The 25,000-nt window shown below is 43.5% G+C and overlaps 1 protein-coding gene across 1 annotated transcript in view; it reads left to right on the top strand.

The window, feature by feature from the left end:
• Positions 1 to 25,000, top strand: part of LOC109883364 (gephyrin) — a gene marked incomplete in the record, with an annotated part of 158,481 nt that overhangs the window by 62,963 nt on the left and 70,518 nt on the right. The window contains 5 exon segments of the mRNA XM_031800694.1: positions 8,730 to 8,787; positions 9,838 to 9,930; positions 14,043 to 14,137; positions 15,527 to 15,593; positions 22,073 to 22,360. Coding sequence (XP_031656554.1) covers positions 8,730 to 8,787; positions 9,838 to 9,930; positions 14,043 to 14,137; positions 15,527 to 15,593; positions 22,073 to 22,360 — 601 coding nt within the window.

The raw sequence follows: 25,000 nt of genomic DNA on the forward strand, positions 1-25,000 counted from the left end.
TTCTGGCGTGTGTTGAAGGTTGTCTGAATATCCTCCTGGGGGCTCCAGCCAACAGCGGCGCTCGCCGCCCTCGAGTGACTTGTTGTAACATCCTTTTGTCAATTTTACAAATTGTCACGGCTAAAAGTAGCAGTCTTATGAATCATATGGGGGACAATGCGCTAATTTCACCCACAGAACAGCCATCACTGGAAGGAGATAGAGACACGACCACTGGTTGTGCTCTAAATTAGCACGCTAAGCTAGCTAATGCAAGACTGTGAAACTTTCTTTGCTAGCCTGTGCTATCCCGTGCTAGCCTGTTTTAGCCAGTGTTAGCATTCACTGGCCTGTGCTAGCCTTAATTAATTAGCCCCTGCTTGCCATGCATGTGTTATAGTGGAAGTGATCTGCTGTGCATGGACTTGTCAGGTGATGGTATCCCAGGTTGAGGCAAATAATGTGTTGGGGGGGGGGATTAGATAGTTCAGAGAGAAGAGATATCATCTGACCCTTATTTATACTTCTGAGCCAAGGTGTGCCGCACTGAGCTGGCCTGGTTACGGATCTACCATAGTTGCTGGAGCCGTGCTGGAAAGGACAATGTGAAAGACAAATCCCAGCCAGCACAGTACAGATTATGTCTGCAGTATGGGGTATATAGAGAAGGGGAGAGTGGTAGTAAGTTGAGCCACCCTTGTTTCTAGGAAACCATACATAAAACTTAGAATTTGACCAAATGTTTAAGAAGAGGTCATCATATCATGGAGTCCGAGAAGGAAGAATCCACATAGGAAAAGTGGTAAAAAAACAAACACATTTTCACAAAGTCTAATTAATTTATTGTGTTAGAGGTTTTTTGATGCTTGTATCTAAACCAACGTAGATCATTTAAAGATTGTTATATACATCAGTTTGGGTCTCTATAAGCTTCAACATGAGGTCCTAAACCTAGCATGAACGTGCATCCTTGTAGCTGTGTGGGCTAATATAGTCAAAATGTTTACCCTGCGGTAAGGTGAGCCAATGACCATGGAGTAAGGTGAGCCAATGGCCATGGGGTAAGGTGAGCCGATGGCCATGGGGTAAGGTGAGCCAATGGCCATGGGGTAAGGTGAGCCAATGGCCATGGGGTAAGGTGAGCCAATGGCCATGGGGTAAGGTGAGCCAATGGCCATGGGGTAAGGTGAGCCAATGGCCATGGGGTAAGGTGAGCCAATGGCCATGGGGTAAGGTGAGCCAATGTACATGTTTTCTTCCGATAGGTAATGTACGCTGTTTGTTTCATTTAACCTTCATTTAACTGGGCAAGTCAGTTGAGAACTAATTCTTATTTACAATGAACCCGGACGACGTAATTTAATTACAAAGGTAGTGTTGATATTTCATTAAGAAAATGCATTTATAGGCAGCTTAACTTCCTCTGTTTGGTGGATTTAAGTTGTACCAAGAAACCCAAGAGACAAGTTATCTTTTCAAAAAGGTTATGTTTACATGACTTCTGATTGTTTCCAGTGTTACACAACATCCTGAAATATACGTAGATGTCTTTGTTATAAAGGATAGTGTATTTCCCTTGATGGAGTGATGCTGAATGTCATAAATGTCTCAACTTAATCCACTCCCCTATGTGTCCTACATATGGTTGGATTGTCCTTTAGTGTGTGTGTGTGTGTGAGTGTGTGTGTGTGTGTGTGTGTGTGTGATGGAGAGCCCTGAACAAAGGCCATGCATTATTAATGACGCAGCAGATGGGCCTCATCATAGAGCAGGCCACAAAGACGCCACTACAGCAGATGGGCCTCATCATAGAGCCTCATCATAGAGCCTCATCATAGAGCCTCATCATAGAGCCTCATCATAGAGCCTCATCATAGAGCCTCATCATAGAGCCTCATCATAGAGCCTCATCATAGAGCCTCATCATAGAGCAGGCCACAACGACACCACTACAGCAGATGGGCCTCATCATAGAGCAGGCCACAAAGACACCACTACATCAGATGGGCCTCATCATAGAGCAGGCCACAAAGACGCCACTACAGCAGATAGGACTCATCATAGAGCAGGCCCACAACGACACCACTACATCAGATGGGCCTCATCATAGAGCAGGCCACAAAGACGCCACTACAGCAGATGGGCCTCATCATAGAGCAGGCCACAAAGACACCACTACAGCAGATGGGCCTCATCATAGAGCAGGCCCACAATGACGCCACTACAGCAGATGGGCCTCATCATAGAGCAGGCCCACAATGACACCACTACAGCAGATGGGCCTCATCATAGAGCAGGCCCACAATGACACCACTACAGCAGATGGGACTCATCATAGAGCAGGCCACAACGACACCACTACAGCAGATGGGCCTCATCATAGAGCCTCATAGAGCAGGCCCACAACTTTACAGACCTGAACATCTGGGTCTTAGATGTGTTTGTGGGCAGGGGTAAGGGGTATTGGTTGGGGGGATTGTGTCTTTATCTGTTTTCTGGACCTCAGGTACCTACAGTCCATCATCTAGGTACCAACAGTACATCATCTAGGTACCAACAGTCCATCATCTAGATACCAACAGTACATCATCTAGGTACCAACAGTCCATCATCTAGGTACCAACAGTACATCATCTAGGTACCAACAGTCCATCATCTAGGTACCAACAGTCCATCATCTAGGTACCAACAGTCCATCATCTAGGTACCAACAGTCCATCATCTAGGTACCAACAGTCCATCATCTAGGTACCAACAGCACATCATCAAATCAAATCAAATGTATTTATATAGCCCTTCGTACATCAGCTGATATCTCAAAGTGCTGTACAGAAACCCAGCCTAAAACCCCAAACAGTAAGCAATGCAGGTGTAGAAGCACGGTGGCTAGGAAAAACTCCCTAGAAAGGCCAATACCTAGGAAGAAACCTAGAGAGGAACCAGGCTATGTGGGGTGGCCAGTCCTCTTCTGGCTGTGCCAGGTGGAGATTATAACAGAACATGGCCAAGATGTTCAAATGTTCATAAATGACCAGCATAGTCGAATAATAATAAGGCAGAACAGTTGAAACTGGAGCAGCAGCACAATCAGGTGGAAGTTGAAACTGGAGCAGCAGCATGGCCAGGTGGACTGGGGACAGCAAGGAGTCATCATGTCAGGTAGTCCTGGGGCATCATCTAGGTACCAACAGTCCATCATCTAGGTACCAACAGTCCATCATCTAGGTACCAACAGTCCATCATCTAGGTACCAACAGGACATCATCTAGGTACCAACAGTACATCATCTAGGTACCAACAGTACATCATCTAGGTACCAACAGTACATCATCTAGGTACCAACAGTACATCATCTAGGTACCAACAGTCCATCATCTAGGTACCAACAGTCCATCATCTAGGTACCAACGGTCCATCATCTAGGTACCAACGGTACATCATCTAGGTACCTACAGTACATCATCTAGGCCTATGTCTTGCTCTTTCTCTCTTCTGTCGTTCTTTCTGTCGTTCTTTGTCTTGTTCATTTCATTCTGTCTCTATGCCCACCTGTCTCTATTTCTCTCTCTGGCAGATTCTCCTATTCTCTCTCTCCTTTTGTTTTTATCCTGACCTTTAACCATTTGCAATGAATGGCTAAACTTTATTTGAACTCTATCCAAAACCAAACTTATCTTTGAAATTTGACATTAAGAGCAATGTTTCCCATGACTCTGAGGGTGGCAAGTTCCCAGTGGTAGACAAAGTATTACAATGTTATATTACCCTTCCTAACCCTTAACCCAACCATGCACAGTGTTATATTACCCTTCCTAACCCTTAACCCAACCATTCAGTGTTATATTACCCTTCCTAACCCTTAACCCAACCATTCAGTGTTGTATTACCCTTCTTAACCCAACCATTCAGTGTTGAATTACCCTTCCTAACCCTTAACCCAACCATTCAGTGTTGTATTACCCTTCCTAACCCTTAACCCAACCATTCAGTGTTATATTACCCTTCCTAACCCTTAACCCAACCATTCAGTGTTGTATTACCCTTCCTAACCCTTAACCCAACCATTCAGTGTTATATTACCCTTCCTAACCCTTAACCCAACCATTCAGTGTTATATTACCCTTCCTAACCCTTAACCCAACCATTCAGTTTTATATGACCCTTCCTAACCCTTAACCCAACCATTCAGTGTTATATTACCCTTCCTAACCCTTAACCCAACCATTCAGTGTTATATTACCCTTCCTAACCCTTAACCCAACCATTCAGTGTTATATTACCCTTCCTAACCCTTAACCCAACCATTCAGTGTTATATTACCCTTCCTAACCCTTAACCCAACCATTCAGTGTTATATTACCCTTCCTAACCCTTAACCCAACCATTCACAATTAATGCCTAAATGTAATGTTTTATCCCTATTCAAATTGTTAACCCTTATCTTCGAAATTATAAGTTGAGAGGAACTTCAGAATTTGACGTTTGGAGAAACGTAGTTAAACGTCAGAATCTGAAGGCAAATTGGTAAACCATGAGAAGTCAGCTGTGCAATGTACACACTCTGCTCTAGAAAACACGTCCCCTACCACTGCTACACACACATATTGTATACCAGTACGCAACAACACACGCACACGAACAAACACATACTGTTGTCATGTCTTTGGCTATGCCAGATTAATTGATATGACATGCCATTCTATAAAATAATTTCTCCGTAATTAATATTACCTGATTGAGCTAATCATGTAAATGTAATTAACTAGAGAGTCGGGCAACACAAAATAATATTTATAGAGCTGTTATCTTCCAAATAAACTCTTAAAGACCTAGTAATATTTTACATCAATAGCAGTCAACATTAATCTTCATCTTACTTCAGTCTCATCTGAAAGTTGTCAATTCTTGGTTACCTGCAAGAACTCTGGCTAACAATTTGAATCAGCAATACAAAATTGGGTTTAATCATTTATTTACTAAATACCTAAATAATCACACATACACATAATTAAATCATAACTTGATTACAAATTACGTCATAAAGGAAAACGTCCCTAGCGGGCGGAACAGATATGACAGCTGGTTACACAAAAGAAAAGGGGCTGGGTTTGAGTGAAGGAGTGGGAAGACTGAGGAACAAAGGGAAGATGCTGTGCTATCGTAAAACAGTATCTTATGCATTCTAAATTACCGCCCATTTGGAAAAGGAAAATGCAAGAAATATTTACTCTGAGCTGCGCTTCAGTAGGTTGGTGGTAGATGGAAGGCCGTTTTGCCAAACCGAGTCCATTGTCCTTTGAAAAATGTCTCTGGTGGTCAATTAGATACGTTGTAGTAACATCGTTGTGTGGTAGATGGGATACTCTGTCTGTTCCTTCCTAACCTGCGTTTGCAGCTGCGGTTGCCAACTCAACGGCTAGGAGGTATCACTTCTGTCGCGAATAAGAGTTCAAAGTTCATACCATTCGCAACCAAAGCTCATGCTGATGTTGGCTTCGTTCTGTAGTTATTATCTGAACCATTCTGACATAGGACCGTCATCCTACCTCATCGGAACAGGAAGTTCTGTTGTCGTCAAGGCTTTATATAGGAAGGGAGAAGAGGCTGTGTTTGAAAAGTTTTATAACCCATGTCCCTCCACAGAGGTGGGCCACTGAGTGAGCAGCCCTAACTTATGAAAACCCACATCTCACATTTTAGAAGCTAAAATCACATTTCATCCCATCACAAATAATTTCATATTCAAACATTTAAATTGAACAACAATTCCATGTGAATCCGATAACTCTGATGTGTAGACTTTCCACTGTAGAGTTTATGTCATCTTATCATTGATGAGAATGTCTCAGATGACAACCGAACTGACATCATATTCATTAAGTACCACCGCATATGTTCAATTGTTCGGATTACCAGAATATAGTTCATTTTCCCCCACCTACTGATGTTCCCAGAATCTCTGTTAACCAAGGTTTTTTAAAATGTAATCTCAGTAGGTTAGAGAGAGGAAAAAGGGGGGAAGAGGTATTTATGACTGTCATAAACCTATCCCCCCAGGCCAACGTCATGACCCTGTATACCAGTACGCAACAACACACACGCACATACACTTGTATGCAACAACACACACATACACATACTTCAGAGACAGGGCATCCCGAAACACTGCCACGAAGCAAACACACACTCACGATAAACCATGCGCGAGGCAACCAGAGGCTTCAGATAGAATGGGGTTGCCTAGGAAACAGATGGGGGGAAGGAACCCTAGTTATTTGTGTTCAGCATATTTTCATTTGGGCTGAAACAGGGAGACAGAGGAAAAAAACGACAGAGAAGTGATTTGTCCTGACAGGTCCATTTCTTTCCCGGGGTGAAACACACTGTCTAAAAAGCCCCAGTACACACAAACACACACACGTACACACCTCATCGCTGAGAGTAAATCCTCCACACTCCGACCATTTAGAGTGTCTTTGTCTGTGTGTAGAGCTGTTTCACTTTCAGCCTGCCGATGTTTCTCCTTTTCTGCAATACTTGAGCTGGCCACCAGAGAGCGCCGTGGTATACCGCTCAAGAGCAGACTCTCCTTGTGTGAGATCTCCCTAGTGGGCCGTGTTTAGGAATGCCTTTCAGGAGGGGACATTCAAATCCATTCATTGCTCTCCTTCCCTCTCTGTTTCTGACTCTCTAGGCCTTCTCCTGGCTCCCTCCCCAAAGTACAAAATATTTTCACATGACCCTCCCGTTGTACCATAAAATAAACTGAACACCCTCCCCATCATATAATTAACTCAAAATAATGTTTTTGACCGATAATAACTGTAGCGGCCCTGTATTTAAACATGTGGATATCGACTTTGTCACTTCAGTATGCTTTGGTGGCACAGTCGATGCCACGTAGGTCTACTGGTCAGAAGGTTGAGGGTTCGCCGACCACCACAGACAAGCTCACTCTCCCTGTCTGTTTCATTACACTACGATCAGAGCCGGCTGCACACAATTATCAACTAGAGGGCAATCTGATAATTATATAAAGTAATTTTACACACACTTCAATAATATTGTTTTTTGTTTTCAACACGGTCTACACCACAATAAATAGACTATGTACATCTCTACAAACAGAAAATACATCTCTCCCGACCTTGCAGGTTTACCCAGTATCCAAGGATTGGATTTTGGTGTTTTGCGACAGATGTCTCTTCCCATTCATCAATTGGCCTCTGGATTGATTGATTGATTTAATTTTTTGTCAGTTAAAAATCTACATATACACAAAGATGACCTGGATCGCACATTAATGTGGTGAATTTACTTCCATTGTGCTCCCCATGTTTCTATATAAATACATGTACAATTACATAGATAGACACATCGCAGAGATGGAGACGGGAATATGCTCAACCTCCGCATTCGTATGAGGGGGGAGTTTAAGTAGAATTCTTACAAACTTGTTTGGCTGGTAGCTTATTCTTTAGATGTTTGGGACTGCTGGTGAACAAGGATGTGCAGGATTAACCAAAGAGAGATGGACTAACACACTTGTCAGAGTCTTTAGGGTGTCTATAACTAGGTTTCCATCCAATTGGCGACACATTTTCATGTGAATATTCTAAAATCTTCATTAAAAACAATATGCCATTTCAGAGTTTGCCTGAGGAAAATGTGACGCCGGACAACATGACTTCAGAGTTTGCCTGAGGAAAATGTGACGCCGGACAACATGCCATTTCAGTGTTTGCCTGAGGAAAATGTGACTCCGGACAACATGACAAGGGACATGGACATCATATGTATTCAGATCCAACTTGTGGGCAGCCAGCACCATCAGTAAACCAGGGATATTGACCAAATGAGCTACATTTACGTGTCCTTAAAAACAGCCCGTGTTGGGCTACTATCCTTAAACAATAATTATCCACCTCACGGTTCAGCTGTCAGAGACTTGAGCACTAAATGTATCAGGGTATTGCATGCAAAGGCCTGTAGGCTTATGGGTCCTCTGTATGATATATTTGAATAACTATATATACAGTATATATCGCCTGTATACTGGAAGAGAAGTTTAGGCCTTACCCCAGAGAGACAGAGTTATGCTGGTGGCATGCTATGACCCCGACATTGATTTCTTTATGTCATACTGCCTCTTATATACAGATACTCTGTAGATGTATCAAAGGAGGCTAATTGGTTAATTTTCTATCAGAGTATTTTGTATAAAGTTAAGGATTATGTTGTTAGATTATAGAAGTAACTCTGGTAGGACTGAAACAGTCTTCCTCACCTCAAATTCAACTGTTGGAGTCAGTTGGAGCGCTGTGGTGTACTGCCTTCATATCGTAGGCCTGCAGTAGCTAAAGCTTAATAACAGCCCCTACCAAACCTTCACAAACATTTCAAAACTTTATTAGGGTAATTCCAAAAGTCATTCAAGACATTTGTTTATAGGGAAAATATGAGCAGAAGAGCAAGTGTAAACCAGGGGAAAAAACGCACCAACATCCCCAAAAAACCACACAACCCTCCCCAAAGCAACCATCCCTATTTTGAACCACATTTTGATCTGTTCTCTCTCTCTCAGGCCTGCTTGGGGGAAAAAACAGCAGTTGCATTTGTTTGGTTGTGTATCTGGAGGCTTGAGCCTAGTGACTGGTTTGAACTGTTTATACTGTTGTTACAGTACAGTTAGTAACATCTGAATTGTGAGGGACTTGATGTTCTGTGTTTCTCTCTATCTTCTCTCTCAGGCTTGGGGGCTCTATTTCAGCCTATAAGATCGTACCAGATGAAATTGACCAGATCAAGGTAAGATGAATCTTGAATTTCTACCTGTTTGTCTGTCAGACAACCTCAATGAAACAAGGCTTAAGTATTTTAAATAGTTCAAATACTTTTTGACCCCATTTTTATTCATGTTTTTACCTTTATTTAACCAGGCAATTCAGTTAAGAACAAATTCTTATTTTCAATGGCAGCCTAGGAACAGTGGGTTAACTGCCTGTTCACGGGCAGAACAACTGATTTTTTCCTTGTCAGCTCTGGGATTTGATCTTGCAACCTTTCGGTTACTGGCCCAACGCTCTAACCACTAGGCTACCTGCCTACTTGTTAAATATTACTGCACTGCTGGAGCTAGGAACACAAGCATTTCGCTACTCACGCAATAACATCTGCTAAATATGTGTATGTGACCAATAAAATGAGGGGTGCTGGTCTAGGATCATGTTGCCCCATGTCCATGTAATCTTAATTGTTATAATCTGAAAAGAAAAAGTAATCCTAGATCAGTCATCCTACTGAGACAAATTATTATTCTTAGTTAAAATCATCATCCCTATGACCCTCTTAGTTAGAATCATCACCCCTATGACCCTCTTAGTTAGAATCATCACCCCTATGACCCTCTTAGTTAGAATCATCACCCCTATGACCCTCTTAGTTAGAATCATCATCCCTATGACCCTCTTAGTTAGAATCACCACCCACCAGACCCTCTTAGTTAGAATCACCACCCACCAGACCCTCTTAGTTAGAATCATCACCCCTATGACCCTCTTAGTTAGAATCATCATCCCTATGATCCTCTTAGTTAGAATCATCACCCCTATGACCCTCTTAGTTAGAATCATCACCCCTATGACCCTCTTAGTTAGAATCACCACCCACCAGACCCTCTTAGAATCATCACCCCTATGAACCTCTTAGTTAGAATCATCACCCCTATGACCCTCTTAGCAGTGACCTACTGTATGTCACATCCTCTCCATTCATGCCAATGAGACTCATGTCACATGATGAGATCTACCTAGGAGCCTATCAGATCCTGTGTCTCAGTCTGTCTGTCTGTCTCATCAGGAGACTCTAGTGGACTGGTGTGATGAGAAAGAACTCAATCTCATCTTGACAACCGGGGGGACAGGCTTTGCTCCCCGCGATGTCACACCTGAGGTAAGTGTGTGTGTGTGTGTGCACCTCAGAGATGGCTGGTGGGAGGAGCTATAGGAGGACAGGCTCATTGTAATAGCTGGAATGTAATTAATGGAACGGTATCAAACATATGGAAACCACACGTTTGACTCTGATCCATTAACTCCATTCCAGTGAGCCTGTCCTCCCTCCCATAATTCCTCTCACCAGCCTCCTCAGGTGAGCCTGTGTGTATGTCAAGGCGGCTGTATTTATTGCTATTACCCTATACATTTTAGCCTGCTGTGTTAACCAGTCATAGGTTTGGTTTCCTCTGTGTCTACTGCCTCTAATCTGCACCAGCTCCCCTTGTTTCAAATGAAACTAACTTGCAGATCCAAAATGTATGTCACACTGAAACTGAGCCTCATTTAGACTCAGAGCCACCAGAGCCAGTCCTGTCTGTGTTGGTGCCTCCATAGACGATTAACACATACACACATCTGGCAGATAGAGCATGTACCACTGGAGTCCCTTCATACATTACCACTGGAGTCCCTTCATACATTACCACTGGAGTCCCTTCATACATTACCACTGGAGTCCCTTTATACATTACCACTGGAGTCCATTCATACATTACCACTGGAGTCCCTTCATACATTACCATTGGAGTCCCTTCATACATTACCACTGGAGTCCCTTCATACATTACCACTGGAGTCCCTTCATACATTACCACTGGAGTCCCTTCATACATGACCACTGGAGTCCCTTCATGCATTACCACTGGAGTCCATTCATACATTACCACTGGAGTCCCTTCATACATGACCACGAGTCCCTTCATACATGACCACGAGTCCATTCATACATGACCACTGGAGTCCCTTCATACATTACCACTGGAGTCCCTTCATACATTACCACTGGAGTCCCTTCATACATGACCACTGGAGTCCCTTCATACATTACCGCTGGAGTCCCTTCATACATTACCGCTGGAGTCCCTTCATACATTACCGCTGGAGTCCCTTCATACATTACCGCTGGAGTCCCTTCATACATTACCACTGGAGTCCCTTCATACATTACCACTGGAGTCCCTTATACATTACCACTGGGACACTTGTGGGTGGGTTGGAGAAACACAGTACTTAGTCATATATTATACGATAGCAGTGTGTGTGTGTGTGTGTGTGTGGGGGGGGGGGTTACCCTGTGTCCTGTCTAATGACGAAGGCTCTATTTACACACATCTTCTCTAGTGATGATCCCACTCACTGTAGGTGTCAGGGGATTCTCTCTCTCCCTCTTTCACCCTCTTTCACTGACCATTTATCTCGCTTCCTTTCTCCCAATAACTCTCTCCCCCGTACACCCTCCTCTACCCCCCCCCCCTCTCTCATACTCCCTCCCTGACTCCCCTTCCCCCATTCTCCCCCTCTCCCTCTCCCTCGTACTCTCTTCTCTTTCTCCTCTCTTTCTCCTTCTCCTCTCTTTCTCCTCTCTTCTCTTTCTCCTCTTTCTCCTCTCTTCTCTTTCTCCTCTCCTCTCTTCACAGGGTTCTCCTCTCTTCTCTTTCTGCTCTCTTCACAGGGTTCTCTTCTCTTTCTCCTCTCCTCTCTTCAAAGGGTTCTCCTCTTCTCTTTCTCCTCTCCTCTCTTCAAAGGGTTCTCCTCTCTTCTCTTTCTCCTCTCCTCTCTTCACAGGGTTCTCCTATGGGGACAGCTGAATAATCCTTTTAGGTTCTAGTTAGCACCTTTTTTTCTAAGAATGTATTTTAATAGGTTATTGCCAATGGTGAGTGATTTGACCCAGAATGCTGTGTGTTCTTCAAGCCTCTACAGATGTACGATCTTAATTTGAGCCAGTTTGCTACACCACGAAAAATAATCCTGCAGCAAAAGGACATGAGAATTATTATGTGGATTTTATTTAATGGATTTTTTTTGTAAGGGTTGATACATTTTTAAAGTGGAAATTTCGAACTTTAGAAGTGACTAGAAGATTGTATGTTCTGCTGTGTAACAAAATACTCCGCAGCAAAAGAGTGATCAAATTAAGATCCTTCATCTGTAGTGTGACACCATTGCCATGATACAGTACTCATCTCTCTGTCTTCTAGTGTGGAAAGCAATGTGATTGTATTGTGGATGATCATACATTCTCTCTCCATCTATCTCTCTCTGTGTGTCTCTCTCTCTTCCTATCTCTGACTCACTCTTTCTCTCTGTCTCTGACTCACTCTTTCTCTCTCTCTCCCTCTCTTTCACTCTGTCTCTCTCTCTCTCTCGCTCTGTCTGTCGGTCTCTCTTTCGCTCTGTCTCGCTCTTTCTCTCTCTCTGTTAATCTTTCTCGCTGTCTGTCTCTCGCTCTCTCTCTCCCTCTCTTTCGCTCTGTCTCTCTCTCTCTCTCTCGCTCTGTCTGTCGGTCTCTCTTTCGCTCTGTCTCGCTCTGTCTGTATCTGTGTCTCTATATCTGTCTTTGTCTCTGTCTCTATCAATTCTAGGGGCTTTATTGGCATGGGAAACACATGTTAACATTGCCAAAGCAAGTGAGGTAGATAATATACAAAAGTGAAATAAACAATAAAAATTTACAGTAAACATTTAACATACAGAAGTTTCAAAAGAATAAAGACATTACAAATGTCATATTATATATATATATATATATATATATATATATACAGTGTTGTCTCTCTGTCTCGCTCTTTCTCGCTGTCTCACTCTCTCTGGCTTTCTGTCTGCCTGTCGTGAGACAACATCGTTACAACACTGTGTATATATATATATACTATATATATATAATATGACATTTGTAATGTCTTCATTTTGTGGGCAGTGAGCACATAGCCTGTCTTCTCTTGAGAGCCATGTTACCCACTGCGGCCATTCTCAATAGCAAGGCTATGCTCACTGAGTCTGTACATAGTCAAATCTTTCCTTAAGTTTAGGTCAGTCACAGTGGTCAGGTATTCTGCCACTGTGTACTCTCTGTTTGGGCCAAATAGCATTCTAGTTTGCTCAGTTTTTTTTTGTTAATTCTTTCCAATGTGTCAAGTAATTATCTTTTTGTTTTCTCATGAATTGGTTGGGTGTAATTGTGCTGCTGTCCTGGGGCTCTGTGGGGTGTGTTTGTGAACAGAGCCCCAGGACCAGCTTGCTTAGAGGACTCTTCTCCAGGTTCATCTCTCTGTAGGTGATGGCTTTGTTATGGAAGGTTTGGGAATCACTTCCTTTTAGGTGGTTGTAGAATTGAACGGCTCTTTTCTGGATTTGGATAATTAGCGGGTATCGGCCAAATTCTGCTCTGCATGCATTATTTGGTGGTCTACGTTGTACACGGAGGATATTTTTGTAGAATCCTGCTTGCAGAGTCTCAATTTGGTGTTTGTCCCATTTTGTGAAGTCTTGGTTGGTGAGCGGACCCCAGACCTCACAACCATATAGGGCAATGGGTTCTATAACTGATTCAAGTATTTCTCTCTGTCTGTCTCTCTCTGTTTCTATCTCTCTCTGTCTCTCTCTCTCTCTGTCTCTCTCTGTCACTATCTCTCTGTCTCTCTCTGTTGCTGTCTCTCTCTCTGTCCCTATCTCTGTTTCTATCTCTCTCTGTCTCTCTCTCTGTCTCTCTCTCTGTCTCTCTCTGTCGCTGTCTCTCTCTCTGTCGCTGTCTCTCTCTCTGTCGCTGTCTCTCTCTGTCACTATCTCTCTGTCTCTCTCCGTCGCTGTCTCTCTGTCTCTCTCTGTCGCTGTCTCTGTCTCTCTCTGTCGCTGTCTCTGTCTCTCTCTCTGTTTCTGTCGCTATCTCTCTGTCGCTGTCTCTCTCTGTCTCTCTCTCCCTGTCGCGATCTCTCTGTCTCTGTCTCTCTCTGTCGCTGGCTCTCTCTCTCTGTCGCTATCTCTCTGTCTCTCTCTGTCGCTATTTCTCTGTCTCTCTCTGTCGCTGTCTCTCTCTGTCTCTCTCTCTGTTTCTGTCGCTATCTCTCTGTCTCTCTCTGTCGCTGTCTCTCTCTGTCTCTCTCTGTCGCTTTCTCTCTCTGTCTCTCTCTGTCGCTTTCTCTCTCTCTCTGTCTCTCTCTGTCTCTCTCTGTCTCTGTCGCTATCTCTCTCTCTGTTTCTCTCTGTCTCTCTCTCTGTCTCCGTCAGGCCACTAAAGAGGTGATAGAGCGGGAGGCTCCAGGGATGTCTCTGGCAATGCTGATGGGTTCTCTCAACGTCACACCACTAGGCATGCTCTCTAGGTGAGACACACACACACACTAACATGCATACAGTACACACACTCACTAACATGCATACAGTACACACACACTTACATACATACATACAGTACACACACACTTACATACATACAGTACACACACACACTTACATACATACAGTACACACACACTTACATACATACATACAGTACACACACACACACTTACATACATACAGTACACACACACACCAGGCCCCCAGTGTCCGGTCTGGAGAGTGAAGTCATGAGCTCTGCTGGTCGGCTAGTGTGTAGCATCCTAGCAGTGCCAAAAAAAAGCCCTAGAAAGCCTATGTCAATTACGATCGCCAGAACGGCTCTAAAATTAGTTTATTATGAATTATTTTAAAGTTCGCTACAAATGGAGATATTTAATAAAATAGTGATCCATTCTGACTACTACATTTGTCGTCACACAGGACCACGTGCTGACACAGACCAATCACGGGCCGGCAGGCTACGAAGAGGCTCCCTCCCTCCTGCCATAGACATTAAGGTTGACTTTCTCAGGCAGGATGAAAACGACTACATTGACCATGATCCCTTGCTAGTTAAGGCCACCTTCACCATGATCCGTAGTCCTTTTTTTAGTGCCATTCAGCCCTATTTAGCAATATGGAAGCTTCAAATTCAAATACTTCATGCGCCATCAGGAGTTTTACATTGGAATACGTGGATGACGTCAGCACTACAGTATCACTATCTACTGGTTTAATGTCTATGACCCACACACACACAGACACACACAGACACACAGACACACACACACACAGACACACACAGACACACACACACACGAACACACACACACACGAACACACACACACACGAACACACACACACACGAACACACACACACACGAACACACACACACACGAACACACACACACACGAACACACACACACATGAACACACACACACGAACACACACACGAACACACACACACACACGAACACACACACACACACGAACACACACACACACACGAACACACACACACACGAACACACACACACACACGAACACACACACACACACGAACACACACATGAACACACACACGAACACACACACGAACACACACACGAACACACACACGAACACACACACAAACACACACACGAACACACACACAAACACACACACGAACACAAACACATGAACACACACTACACACACACACACTAATACGCATACTGTACAAACACACTCATAGAGATACACACACACACACACACACACACACACACACACACACACACACGCACACATTAATGTATACTGTGTACACACTCCTCATTAACGCACACACACCTTTCATTGTGTGAAACTCTAATACACACTCTCCTCTCTTGTGTGTAAGCAGACCTGTGTGCGGCATCCGCGGCAAGACGCTCATCATCAATTTACCAGGGAGCAAGAAGGGTTCACAGGTAACGTAAACACCTGCTAAACAGGACCACTTTAAAGGGCCAGACACAATGAAACATCTGACTGGTACTTTGCACCTCTGCAGTTGACTTTGTTGTTCACATAGAACAGTTCTATTTCTGATTTGCACTCCAGGCCACAAGGCAGTAGCTTGTTTGACTTGTGCCTGCTGTAGCTAATGTAACCTAACTAGCAAGCTGCACTAATGTTTTTTGCTAGCTTGCTAGAATGTGTAGTACTAACTAGATGGCCACAACTAGATAACAAGCGTCGCAACATTATAATTAAATCGCAATGGATTTGCTTTTCAAATGAAGCAGCTGCCTGTTAGCTGTCATTAGTATCTGCTAACCATGTGTATGTGACAAATAACATTTGATTTGATTAGCTTTGTTGTGATAGTAAACATTTAGCTAACATCAGCTAGCAAGCTAACTGGCACCGGCAGTATGTGTTAATTGAGAGTTCATTAAATGATTTATTCTTCATCTTGCTGGAAAAGCATTGGTAAAGCATTTGGTAAAGTATTTAGTGTTATGTGCATTCTGCTGCACTTGCCACCCCATTCGTTTCATATGAAGTGTGTGGCTGCCTTGCTCGTTAGCACGCTAACGTTAGCTAGCTAACTAATGAGCAGGTGCACATTATCAAATTGAATCTAACAAAAAAATCCTTCTTCAAGCACAAAACTCCTTAGCTAATTGTAAAATATATAGAGACTTGCTATACAAAACATATAATAAATGTATTATGCAGTTCTATTGTTTTAATTAACAATCCTGATGAAAAGGCGGTGAATTAAACTGTACCATAACACCTATACTCATATCAGTGTTTCAGGGCCCTTATCCACAGGGCATCTCAGAGTAGGAGTGCTGATCTAGGATCAGGTGTCCCCAGTGTAGATCAGCACTCTCACATTTACTTTGATCAGTGTCATTGTGACTGAGTAGTTAGTCTCTTAACTCTTGGGAAAATGTGCACTGAGATTGTACCTGAATACAGCACACACACAATGCACACCATGAGCAGAGCACGCCCGCGTGTACTTGCACCGCTAGACTGCTCTACCCGCTACCTCGCCATCTGTCTGTCTGTCTCTGTCTGTCTCCCTCTCTCTATCTCCTCTCTCTCTCCTCTGTCCCCTCTCTCTCCGCTGACCCCACATCTGTCTCTGTCTCATTACGGAGGCATTTCTACTGATCGATTTTATTATTTATTTTAATCAATTACGCCCCATCTTCCCATCAGGTGCCATATTAGTGACTCCCCCAGCAGGCCCCCAGTCAAACATAACTGTATGAACGGCCCATCACCCACTTTTATTATCTCTGATCCCACATCATAAAGACAGGGGAAACTGGGAGGGCCGAGGGCCGAGTCAGGGCCGAGGGCCGAGTCAGGGCAGAGGGCCGAGTCAGGGCCGAGGACCCGAGTCAGGGCCGAGGACCCGAGTCAGGGCCGAGGACCCGAGCCAGGGCCGAGGACCCGAGCCAGGGCCGAGGACCCGAGCCGCCAGGGCCGAGGACCCGAGCCGCCAGGGCCGAGGACTGAGTCAGGGCCGAGGCCCTGTCTCTAATATGGTCATACATTGGGCAGGAGGTTAGGAAGTGCAGCTCAGTTTCCACCTCATTTTGTGGGCAGTGAGCACATAGCCGGTCTTCTCTTGAGAGCCAGGTCTGCCTACGGCGGCCTTTCTCAATAACAAATAGCATTCTAGTTTGCTCTGTTTTTAAAAAGATCATTTCCAAAATGTCAAGTAATTATCTTTTTGTTTTCTCATGATTTGGTTGGGTGTAATTGTGTTGCTGTCCTGGGGCTCTGTGGGGTGTGTTTGTGAACAGAGCCCCAGGACCAGCTTGCTTAGGGGACTCTTCTCCAGGTTCATCTCTCTGTAGGGGATGGCTTTGTTATGGAAGGTTTGGGAATCACTTCCTTTTAGGTGGTTGGATTTTGATAATTAGCGGGTATCGGCCTAATTCTGCTCTGCATGCATTATTTGGTGTTTTACATTGTACTTTGAGGATATTTTTGCAGAATTCTGCATGCAGTCTCAATTTGGTGTTTGTTCCATTTTGTGATTTTTGGGGAGATTGTGTGCAATCCCCAGACCTCACAACCATAAAGGGCAATAGGTTCTATAACCGATTCAAGTATTGGTATGTCAAATTTTATGTTCCTTTTGATGGCATAGAAGGCCCTTCTTGTCTCTCAGATCTTTCACAGCTTTGTGGAAGTTGCCTGTGGCGCCGATGTTTCGGCCAAGGTATGTATAGTTTTTTGTGTGCTCTAGGGCAACAGTGTCTAGATGGAATTTGTGTTTGTGGTCCTGGCGACTGGACCTTTTTTGGAACACCATTATTTGAATCTTACTGAGATTTACTATCAGGGACCAGGTCTGACAGAATCTATGCATAAGATCTAGGTGCTGCTGTTGGCCCTCCTTGGTTGGGGACAGAAGCACCAGATCAATCGCAAATAGTAGACATTTGATTTCAGATTCTAGCAGGGTGAGGCCGGGTGCTGCAGACTGTTCAGGTGCCCTCACCAATTCGTTGGTATATATGTTGGAGATGGTGGGGCTTAAGCTGTTTTTTTTTGCCAATTTTAACCGCACACTTGTTTGTGTACATGGATTTTATATTGTCTTGTGTTTTTTCTCCATCATGCCAAATTGAGTCTAAAGCTTTTTTTAAATCAACAAAGCATGAGAAGCCTTTGTTTTGTCTGTCCATTAGGTTGTGCAGGGTGAATAGGTCGTCTGTCGTATGGTATTTGTTAAGAAGCCAATTTGACATGTGCTCAGTACATTGTTTTCACTGAATAAATATGAGTCTGCTGTTAATGATAATGAAGAGGATTTGCCCAAGGTTGCTGTTGACACATATCCCATGGTAGTTATTGAGGTCAAATGTGTCTCTACTTTTGTGAATTGGGGTGATCAATCATTGGTTCCAAATATTGGGGAATATGCCAGAGCTGAGGATTTAAGGATAGCCAATTGGAATTTGTGGTCTGTTATATTTGAATTGAGGATACCATCAACACCACAGGCCTTTGTTGGAGGGTTTGTATTTTGTCCTGCAGTTTATTCAAGGTAATTGGAGAATCCAGTGGGTTCTGGTCTTTAATAGATTATTCTAAGATTTGTATTTGATCATGTATATGTTTTTGCTGTTTGTTCTTTGTTGTAGAGCCAATCAGATTGGAGAAGCAGTTTATCTATACATCTCTGGGTTCTAGCAATTAAACAGGAGGATCGGTAGGAAGGTCAGTTTTACGAGGGTATGTTTGGCAGCATGAGTGAAGGATGCTTTGTTGCGAAATAGGAAGCCTATTCTAGATTTAACTTTGGATTGGAGATGCTTAATGTGAGTCTGGAAGGAGAGTTTATAGTCTCACCAGACACCTAGGTATTTGTAGTTGTCCACATATTCTAAGTCAGAACCGTCCAGAGTAGTGATTGTTGGACGGGCGGGCAGGTGCAGGCAGCGATCGGTTGAAGAGCACATATTTAGTTTTACTTGCATTTAAGAGCAGTTGGAGGCCACAGAAGGAGAGTTGTATGGCGTTGAGGCTGATCTGGAAGTTAGTTAACACAGTGTCCAAAGAAGAGCCAGTATACAGAATGGTGTCATCAGTATACAGAATGGTGTCATCTGTATACAGAATGGTGTCATCAGTATACAGAATGGTGTCATCAGTATACAGAATGGTGTCGTCAGTATACAGAATGGTGTCGTCAGTATACAGAATGGTGTCGTCTGTATACAGAATGGTGTCGTCAGTATACAGAATGGTGTCGTCAGTATACAGAATGGTGTCGTCAGTATACAGAATGGTTTCGTCAGTATACAGAATGGTGTCGTCTGTATACAGAATGGTGTCGTCTGTATACAGAATGGTGTCGTCTGTATACAGAATGGTGTCGTCTGTATACAGAATGGTATCGTCAGTATACAGAATGGTGTCGTCAGTATACTAAATGGTGTCGTCAGTATAAAGAATGGTGTCGTCTGTATACAGAATGGTGTCGTCTGTATACAGAATGGTGTCGTCAGTATACAGAATGGTGTCGTCAGTATACAGAATGGTGTCGTCTGTATACAGAATGGTGTCGTCAGTATACAGAATGGTGTCGTCTGTATACAGAATGGTGTCGTCTGTATACAGAATGGTGTCGTCAGTATACAGAATGGTGTCGTCAGTATACAGAATGGTGTCGCCAGTATACAGAATGGTGTCGTCAGTATACAGAATGGTGTCGTCAGTATACAGAATGGTGTCGTCAGTATACAGAATGGTGTCGTCAGTATACAGAATGGTGTCGCCAGTATACAGAATGGTGTCGCCAGTATACAGAATGGTGTCGTCAGTATACAGAATGGTGTCGTCAGTATACAGAATGGTGTCGTCTGTATACAGAATGGTGTCGTCAGTATACAGAATGGTGTCGTCAGTATACAGAATGGTGTCGTCAGTATACAGAATGGTGTCGTCAGTATAAAGAATGGTGTCGTCAGTATACAGAATGGTGTCGTCAGTATACAGAATGGTGTCGTCAGTATACAGAATGGTGTCGTCAGTATAAAGAATGGTGTACCAAGAAGTGCATTCCTTTGCCATGTTCTTTTTGCAGTATTACTTTAGTGCCTTTTTGCATACAGGATGCATTTAAAAAATATATATTTTCATTCCTATTTTCACTCTAGGTCATTATTGTGGAGTCAGTTTTCTCCCATCACAGCCATTGAACTCTGTAGCTGTTTTAAAATCACCGATGGCCTCATGGTGACGTCCCTGAGCAGTTTCCTTCCTGTCCTGCAGCTCAGTTCAGAAGGACGACTGTATCTGTCATGTGTCTAGGTGGTTTAATACATCATCCACAGCATCATTATAAACTTGACCATGCATAAAGATATATTCATTGTCGGATTTGTTATTGTTGCCCATCTACCAATCACTGTCCTTCTTTATGAGTTCCAAAAGCTCCCTAGTCTTTGTCGTTGAATCTTTGTTTGAAATGTAATACTTTACTGAGGGACCTTACAGATGTTGTATGTATGGGGGACAGAGGAAGCGGCAGTCATTAAAAAATCATTTAGACCACTCTTATTTCCATGTAATTTATTTCTGTGTTTGTTAAGCCAAGGCTTGCCTAAACGAACGAGATGAATACTTATGCAAAAAAAATCTCACTTTGACATTATGGAGTATTTGGTGTAGATCAATGGCAAAAAATAATCATCATAATTACATCCATTTCAATCCCACTTTGTTTTAAAGATCCAAGGGAGGTGTACGTATGATACCGATACTCTGCTAAGTGATACCATGTACCACTTAGCAGAGGCTTTTATCCACATGAAATTAACATGTGCATGTGATCCCAGTGGGAATTGAACCCACAACATGAGCTTGCTAGCTCTCCATGAACAAGAGCCAAGATGACCTTACAGCAGTGCTATTAAAACTTCTTCAGGGGGGGACCTCATTTTCTCCGCCAGAATATATGGGGACCTCATTTTCTCCGCCAGAATATATGGGGACCTCATTTTCTCCGCCAGAATATATGGGGACCTCATTTTCTCCGCCAGAATATATGGGGACCTCATTTTCTCCGCCAGAATTGATGGGGACCTCATTTTCTCCGCCAGAATATATGGGGACCTCATTTTCTCCGCCAGAATATATGGGGACCTTATTTTCTCCGCCAGAACTTATGAGGACCTCATTTTCTCCGCCAGAATATATGGGGACCTCATTTTCTCCGCCAGAATATATGGGGACCTTATTTTCTCCGACCAGGATTTATGAGGACCTCATTTTCTCCGCCAGAATTTATGGGGACCCCATTTTCTCCGCCAGAATTTATGGGGACCCCATTTTCTCCGCCAGAATTTATGGGGACCTCATTTTCTCCGCCAGAATTTATGGGGACCCCATTTTCTCCGCCAGAATTTATGGGGACCTCATTTTCTCCGCCAGAATTTATGGGGACCCCATTTTTTTCCAAATGTAATGACACACCCTTAAAATCATCATTACATTTTCACATCAATAAATAACCTTCAAATCGCTCATCACTCATCAAAATTATGAGAACTAATAAATATATTTACTCAATATTATTTTTGTTATTGTATTTTTCAACTTATCTCCAAATCGTATGTACTGTATAATGTCCAATAAAATAATTTTCACTCTTAATATTTGTATTAATTGTACGTTTTTTATTTGTCGACCCCTCTAGGGGTTGTGACCCCGACATTGAATACCACTGGCTAACAGTCTGAGCCATAGGCAGGACGGAACTGAGATTGTTACCCTACTATCATGCCATTGACCTGCTGTAATAACCCCGAACTCTCCCTCTATCTTCCTGACCTCTAACTTCTGGCCCTCCCCTCTCCTCCAATAGGAGTTTCTAGTTCATCCTGCTGTATTAACTCTCATCCTGACCTCTAACCTCCTCCAACAGGAGTGTTTCCAGTTCATCCTGCCCGCGCTGCCCCACGCTATCGACCTGCTACGGGACGCCGTGGTCAAGATGAAGGAGGCGGTGGACGAGCTAGAGGACCTGCCTTCGCCCCCGCCGCCCCTATCGCCGCCCCCCAACAGCTCGCCGCGGCGGCAGACTGAGGACAAGGGCGTACAGTGTGAGGAGGAGGACGATGACAAGAAAGACAGTGGTGTGGCGTCCACCGAGGACTCCTCGTCCTCGCACATCACCGCAGCCTCCATCGCCGCTAAGGTAACCAATGGGGAGGTAAGGGAACGTAGTGGGAATGTTTTCCTGACAGGACTGGGATCTGAACTTTAAGGGTGGTGTCTATGTTCCCATTCTCCACTTTTTTTCCTCTCTTCTTCCATTGTGTACACTTCCACTATTCTTCTCCTTCATTTCAAAGCATTGGCTAGAGAGGGAGTTTCAACCATAAACCCATGACTCAATGTGTACAAGTGAACACAGTGGGAAAAGGGTGGACAATCGGGACGTATGTACACTACATGGCCAAAAGTATGTGGACACCTGCTCATCGAACATCTCATTCCAAAATCATGGACATTAATATGGAGTTGGTCCCCCCTTTGCTGCTATAACAGCCTCCACTATTCTGGAAAAGGCTTCCCACTAGATGTTGGAACATTGCTGCGGGGAAGAGCTTTACACCACTCCAAGCCGACGCTTGGCATTGCGTCGTGATGGTGATCTTAGGTTTGTATGCGGCTACTCGGCCATGGAAACCCATTCCATGAAGCTCCACCGGTTCTTGTGCTGACTTTGCTTCCAGAAGCAGTTTGGTAGTGAGTGTTGAAAACCTCACAAAAATAACTTGTAACGGGTGTGGCTGAAATAGCCGAATCCACTAATTTGAAGTGTCCACATACTTTTGTATATATAGAGTATCTACATATTTCATATTAAACAACTCGCCATGCCATATTTCAAACAACCACCATGCTCATTATTATTCTGTACACTTGTAACAACCCCATGTCTGTCGGTAAAATCTGTGAAATATGCATTTTTTTCAGATGGACGTGTGTGTGTGTCTGTGTGTGTCATTCATTGTCCATTGAAGTGACTGTTGTCCATTTCCATTGTTCTGTCCTGTCCAAGATCAGAGTGGACCTATACCGCTGTGGCCATGTTGTCATGGTAACGTGTGTGTGGTCCAGTTCCGGCTCCATCCCGCCATTTTTTATCATTGTCCTATCATGGACTTTCATCGGTAAGACTCCATGGGGCAATTTCCCAGACCCAGATTAAACATCCAGAATTTTAAAAAAGCACTATCCAGGACTAGGCTTAATCTGTGTCCAGGAAACCCTAGATACATTACATGTAGATCTGATTCATCTCTGTGATCTATAATCCATCCCCATGTCATCCTGGAAATAGTGTCATACCATCCATATTGCCCAGGTTCATTCATTATTCATTTATTAGTGTACTATCATCACATTTAGAAGTGTCTCAGTAGCTCTTGATTAACCTCTTAAATGTAATGGCAAAATGTATATCCACCTAAATAGACTCAAAATAACTGCTATTCATGTGTAATTACATCGTTCTGACATGCAACATCTTGGTATATTTGGAAAGAAACACTTCTTCCACAACATGTGAACAATATCAGAAAAAAATGGGATTGATAGACCTAACAACTGGACATGGGTAGATGTTTTAATAAGTGGTGTCAGGTGTGGTCACAGGAAGATTCCAAGTGTCCCTAAACCTCCCCAAAGTGGCATATGTCTGTAAATGTGATAATTCCAGTTCTATTACATATTCACAATCTCTAAATCAAATCAAAATCAAATGTATTTATATAGCCCTTCGTACATCAGCTGATATCTCAAAGTTCTGTACAGAAACCCAGCCTAAAACCCCAAACAGCAAGCAATGCAGGTGTAGAAGCACAGTGGCTAGGAAAAACTCCCTAGAAAGGCCAAAACCTAGGAAGAAACCTAGAGAGGAACCAGGCTATGAGGGGTGGCCAGTCCTCTTCTGGCTGTGCCGGGTGGAGATTATAACAGAACATGGCCAAGATGTTCAAATGTTCATAAATGACCAGCATGGTCAAATGATAATAATCACAGGCAGAACAGTTGAAACTGGAGCAGCAGCACGGCCAGGTGGACTGGGGACAGCAAGGAGTCATCATGCCAGGTAGTCCTGAGGCATGGTCCTATGGCTCAGGTCCTCTGAAAGAGAGAATTAGAGAGAGCATACTTAAATTCACACAGGACACCAGATAAGACAGGAGAAGTACTCCAGATATAACAAACTGACCCTAGCCCCCGACACATAAACTACTGCAGCATAAATACTGGAGGCTGAGACAGGAGGGGTCAGGAGACACTGGCAATTACAACATTAAGACAATTTGGAGAGGTTGAAAGGACGCTTTTTTTAAATGGGGACGTTCTTCCTCACCTGTGCCCCAATGTCATTTTTCCCCCTCCTTGAGACATGGTCGTTATTGAATACCTTATGCTGTGTGGTGAGAATGGTTACTTCCCTGGTTCCATTTCACAAAAAGCAGCTTGTTAGTCCTGATCCAACGTATGGTCCTCCTCTCCACTGTCTTTGTCATGTCGTTTACCTTGGTTTTGGGGAAACTGATTCTCTTAGAATGAATGGTGCCACAAGACCCTATTTTATTTTTCAAGGAGGTCTATGAAAAGCATGGGACTAGTATAAAAATGGTCCACAAAGAGCTTGTACCCACTGCCAAGTAAAGGGAAGTCCATCAGCTGCATGACAGTCTTAACTAAGGCCCTTCCCAGTGGGTGTGATCGCCTTGCCACGTGTAGGCAGGCTGAATCGGCACAAAGAGCTTGTAGCCCCATTTGGTCGGCTTATTATTCATATATTACTTCAAGCCAATTGGAGCCTTTG

The sequence above is a fragment of the Oncorhynchus kisutch genome, linkage group LG21, assembly GCF_002021735.2.
Source record: "Oncorhynchus kisutch isolate 150728-3 linkage group LG21, Okis_V2, whole genome shotgun sequence".
Taxonomy (NCBI): domain Eukaryota; kingdom Metazoa; phylum Chordata; class Actinopteri; order Salmoniformes; family Salmonidae; genus Oncorhynchus; species Oncorhynchus kisutch.